The 4,981-nt window shown below is 43.1% G+C and overlaps 1 protein-coding gene across 1 annotated transcript in view; it reads right to left on the bottom strand.

Annotated features, from left to right (window-relative positions):
• Positions 1 to 1,532: 1,532 nt before the first annotated feature.
• LOC107670386 (ras-related protein Rab-14-like) overlaps positions 1,533 to 4,981 on the bottom strand; it is a 12,302-nt gene continuing 8,853 nt past the window's right edge. The window contains exons 4-8 of the mRNA XM_016462968.1: positions 4,500 to 4,677; positions 4,355 to 4,421; positions 3,874 to 3,961; positions 3,772 to 3,802; positions 1,533 to 2,217 (exon numbers count right to left, since the gene is read on the bottom strand). Of these exons, the coding sequence (XP_016318454.1) occupies positions 2,040 to 2,217; positions 3,772 to 3,802; positions 3,874 to 3,961; positions 4,355 to 4,421; positions 4,500 to 4,677 (542 nt within the window). The 3' untranslated portion in view covers positions 1,533 to 2,039. The remainder of the gene's footprint in view (positions 2,218 to 3,771; positions 3,803 to 3,873; positions 3,962 to 4,354; positions 4,422 to 4,499; positions 4,678 to 4,981) is intronic.

Raw genomic sequence — 4,981 nt, 5'->3', positions numbered from 1 at the left:
CTCTTCCTCTTCTCTAAAGCAGCGCAGCATGGCCCCGCCCCCTTTGCTGCCTTTTCCCGAGGGCGGGGTTTATCAGGGTTTGTGATGTCACAAACCCGGGAAGTAACTCGTTGTAGTCACTACCAGACGTTTTTGTAGGCATTAAACTGACAATTTTAAAAGACGATATCTCCGTTTGCATTGAACTTTCAGCTTCGTAACTTTGCAGATATTGTTTATGCTCAAACAGCAACATTACACACTAACTAACGTTAAAAAAGTGAAATCGCAATCAACCACCCCTTTAAAACTGCAGTGCATTATTCTGCACCCTCAACCTACTGCTCTTTAGCAGCAGGAGTGTTAGACGGGCATCTGACCCGAACAGAACGGTTCTCCTGCGCACTTCCACAGCCTTGAACACGTCACAAACCACTTCGGCTCTCATACGGGTGGAAAAACGGCAGCAGAAACGCATTCGATCTTCTCAGTACGATGCTAATGCAGCCATGGGTCTCGTTTCTGTGACGTCACATTGTTGAGCTATAAAATGCATCAATAAAAAGAGGCTGAACTGAAGTGTGACGTGATGAGCAGAGGTTAGTGCGGTCAGAGGATGATGGGAACGTAAGAACACACCGACTAGAGAGAGTGAGGGCGGACAGATGAAGAGAGAGAAGGGAGGGAATGAGCGCATGTAGCCGTGATCCTCCCCTCTCTGGGACGGCCGAGTGTGTGATGGAGGAGGAGGAGGAGGATGAAGGTCATGTCATTAACAGCCACACCCTTCCCTCTGCGGCTGTGGTTCGCTGGTGACCCGGCCTCCCTGCGGCGCCGATGGTTTGTGCTGCACGCCCGACTCGGCCGCGTTCAGATCCAGACTGCCGTCTTGGATGTTCTGATAGATCTTCTTAGCTGCTTCCAGAAACGCGTCTTCCACATTCTCTCCTCTGTGAGCACAAACACACAGTCAGCATCTATACGCTCACGTGAGATTCAAATCTAGATCAAAAATCAAGACAAACTTGATGTTGGTGTGGGAAAACCCAAACTGATCTCACGAGAAAATGCACCGTCAAACCTAAATTTATTCAGACACCTTCAACATTTCTCACATTATCACAGTTTATTCAAAAAAACTCAAGAGTTAAACTGTGTCAGAACAAATTAATCTTGATAATGTCTGATAACGTTGATAGAAAGGTATGTAGTGAATTCGGTTGAATAGCTGTCAGCTGTTAAATTTAAGAATTAGAAGACAGAATCGCGATTCATATATGAATAGATTTTTACGTGCCCCTCTAGTTTTCTCTTCCTCTTCTCTAAAGCAGCGCAGCATGGCCCCGCCCCCTTTGCTGCCTTTTCCCGAGGGCGGGGTTTATCTGGGTTTGTGATGTCACGAACCCGGGAAGTAACTCGTTGTAGTCACTACCAGACGTTTTTGTAGGCATTAAACTGACAATTTTAAAAGACGATATCTCCGTTTGCATTGAACTTTCAGCTTCGTAACTTTGCAGATATTGTTTATGCTCAAACAGCAACATTACACACTAACTAACGTTAAAAAAGTGAAATCGCAATCAACCACCCCTTTAAAACTGCAGTGCATTATTCTGCACCCTCAACCTACTGCTCTTTAGCAGCAGGAGTGTTAGACGGGCATCTGACCCGAACAGAACGGTTCTCCTGCGCACTTCCACAGCCTTGAACACGTCACAAACCACTTCGGCTCTCATACGGGTGGAAAAACGGCAGCAGAAACGCATTCGATCTTCTCAGTACGATGCTAATGCAGCCATGGGTCTCGTTTCTGTGACGTCACATTGTTGAGCTATAAAATGCATCAATAAAAAGAGGCTGAACTGAAGTGTGACGTGATGAGCAGAGGTTAGTGCGGTCAGAGGATGATGGGAACGTAAGAACACACCGACTAGAGAGAGTGAGGGCGGACAGATGAAGAGAGAGAAGGGAGGGAATGAGCGCATGTAGCCGTGATCCTCCCCTCTCTGGGACGGCCGAGTGTGTGATGGAGGAGGAGGAGGAGGATGAAGGTCATGTCATTAACAGCCACACCCTTCCCTCTGCGGCTGTGGTTCGCTGGTGACCCGGCCTCCCTGCGGCGCCGATGGTTTGTGCTGCACGCCCGACTCGGCCGCGTTCAGATCCAGACTGCCGTCTTGGATGTTCTGATAGATCTTCTTAGCTGCTTCCAGAAACGCGTCTTCCACATTCTCTCCTCTGTGAGCACAAACACACAGTCAGCATCTATACGCTCACGTGAGATTCAAATCTAGATCAAAAATCAAGACAAACTTGATGTTGGTGTGGGAAAACCCAAACTGATCTCACGAGAAAATGCACCGTCAAACCTAAATTTATTCAGACACCTTCAACATTTCTCACATTATCACAGTTTATTCAAAAAAACTCAAGAGTTAAACTGTGTCAGAACAAACTCATCTTGATAATGTCAGATAACTTTGATAGAAAGGTATGGAATGAATTCTGTTGAATAGCTGTCAGTTGTTAAATGTAAGAACACAATTAGATAAAACCAATTTAGCTCAACCAATTACCAAGCAGTGCTTCATTCCGTTCAGTCTGTGGTGTAAAAAGATCACATTAGCAATTAAAGAATAACACTTCAGCAAAACATGCTCAGCTCAAAGTGTCTGAATAATTTTTGCTCCCTAGTTTTACTGGTAGTCCACTGTATGAAGAATTTTTGGGTGTAATATCTCACAGTTTACTTTATTTTGCTATCCTCACATTTATGAACTATAGTGTCCTGCACCCGCTAGTAAAAACATATCAAAAATTACATAATTTTTGGTTTGCCTGTATTTTACAAGGTGGCAATTTATGGTGGCAAAAAAATAAATAAGCAAACCGATTGAACTACTAAAGCATGCTTAAAAACGTGCTAAAGCATGCTAGGAATATGCGAATGACGTGCTAAAATGTTATATTCATGCCATTAACATGCTAGCATTGTGTTAAAGCTGGTTGCTCGTGTTCTATGGATGGATAGCGTACGGTGGAGTTTGCAGGAGGAATTAGTGTTGTTAGAGTTTATCACAGTGTTGGCTTTTGTCTCTGTGATGTTTCTAAAAGCTTTTTATCTTAATTATGAAAATTCTATGGTATCAAAAAATGTAATATCATAAAAACCTTATTATATATATTAACTATATGTGTCCCTGCAGCACAAAAGCAGTGTTAAGTCGCTGGGGTATATTTGTAGCAATAGCCAACAATACATTGTATGGGTCAAAATTATACATTTTTATTTTATGCCAAAAATCATTAGGATATTAAGTAAAGATCATGTTCCATGAAGATATTTTGTACATTTCCTACCGTAAATATATCAAAACTTAATTTTTGATTAGTAATATGCATTGCTAAGAACTTCATTTGGACAACTTTAAAGATGATTTTCTCAATATTTAGATTTTTTTGCACCCTCAGATTCCAGATTTTCAAATATTGTCCGATCCTAACAAACCATACATCAATGGAGAGCTTATTTATTCAGCTTTCAGATGATGTATAGACCTCAATTCCAAAAAATTGACCGTTATGACTGGTTCTGTGCTCCAGGGTCACATATGGTAATATATATCATCATTATCGTGATATAAAATGCCTCCTATCATGATATAAGATTTTGGTCATATCTCCCACTCCTAATTCAGGTAAGTGCTGTTTTCATGTCGGGGTTTTCTTCATAAACTGGTTTTGTGAATGAACACGCTCTGATGATTAATGTGTGTGGCTGGAATCACTCACGTTTTAGCGCTGGCCTCCAGGAACAGCAGACCTGTGAACACAAACACGCGTGAGATGGGAACAGTGTCATGTGACCCGTCATGTGACAGACGCTCCGCTCACCGTTCTCTTCGGCGAACTGCTTAGCCTCTTCATACGTCACATCTCGCTGCGCTTCCAGATCCGCTTTGTTTCCTATGAGAATGATGACCTGCACAAACAGCAGAGTTTTCTGTTATTATAGGCTTTGATGCGGCACGTTATGACAGTAAACTGATGCCTCGTTCTATTTATGACGTCCTGACAAAGAATTTTAAATCTGTATAGAAAAGCCAAGGTAGACATTTATGTTCACGTTCTAATTGTTATCAGGTCGACGCAGATTTGACAGCATGTGATTGAAGTTGTTACAAATTTTTGGCAATGAATTAAGTTTCTTATTTAGGCTACTTTCTTATTTAACTGTAGCTTATTTATTTTAGTGTTTTGCAGGCTGTGTGTTTCCATATTTACTGACGAAAGTGCTCAAATATAGACGCACGTTTGTTAATAGATGTTTGAGCCTTATTTATGCACATACCCTGAGCCCTCTGCTCATACTCACAGTATTGGGGTTGGTGAGGTTCCTGGCGTCGGTCAGCCAGCTGCTGAGGTGGTTGTATGTGCTTCTCCTGTACGACACACACACACAGAGCATGAGTTTCCATCACAACCACAGCCTCAGCGAGACGCCTGGATGACTGACGTACCTGGTGATGTCGTAGACCATCAGCGCTCCCGCCGCTCCTCTGTAGTAGCTGCGCGTCACGGCCCTGAAGCGCTCCTGACCTGCCGTGTCCCAGATCTGCAGCTTGATCTTCTGACCGCTCACCTCCATGATCCTGGTGCCGAACTCCACGCCGATGGTGTGCGGACAGTCGGCCATGACTGCTCATGAACAACAACAACAACTGCTGAGTCAATCACATCTCTGATGAACATCGACACTAGCTATGTTTCCATCATAGCTATGTTAAAGGTAACATATCATGAAAATCTGACTTTTCCAGGTTGTAAGTGCTATAATCAGGTCTCCGGTGCATCTACCAACCAAGGAAACGTGAAAAAGATTATTAACTCAGTAACTTTGTTTTGGGAAGCCTTTTTCTGCAACCGTCTGAAAAAACGAGCGCGTCTGATTTCGCTCCCCTAGTGACGTTGCAAAGGGATCTCATTATAATATTACTGCCCC

This window comes from Sinocyclocheilus anshuiensis, unplaced genomic scaffold (assembly GCF_001515605.1).
Source record: "Sinocyclocheilus anshuiensis isolate Anshui unplaced genomic scaffold, SAMN03320099.WGS_v1.1 scaffold1021, whole genome shotgun sequence".
In the NCBI taxonomy this organism is placed as follows: domain Eukaryota; kingdom Metazoa; phylum Chordata; class Actinopteri; order Cypriniformes; family Cyprinidae; genus Sinocyclocheilus; species Sinocyclocheilus anshuiensis.
This window is presented reverse-complemented; position numbering and strand designations above follow the sequence as displayed.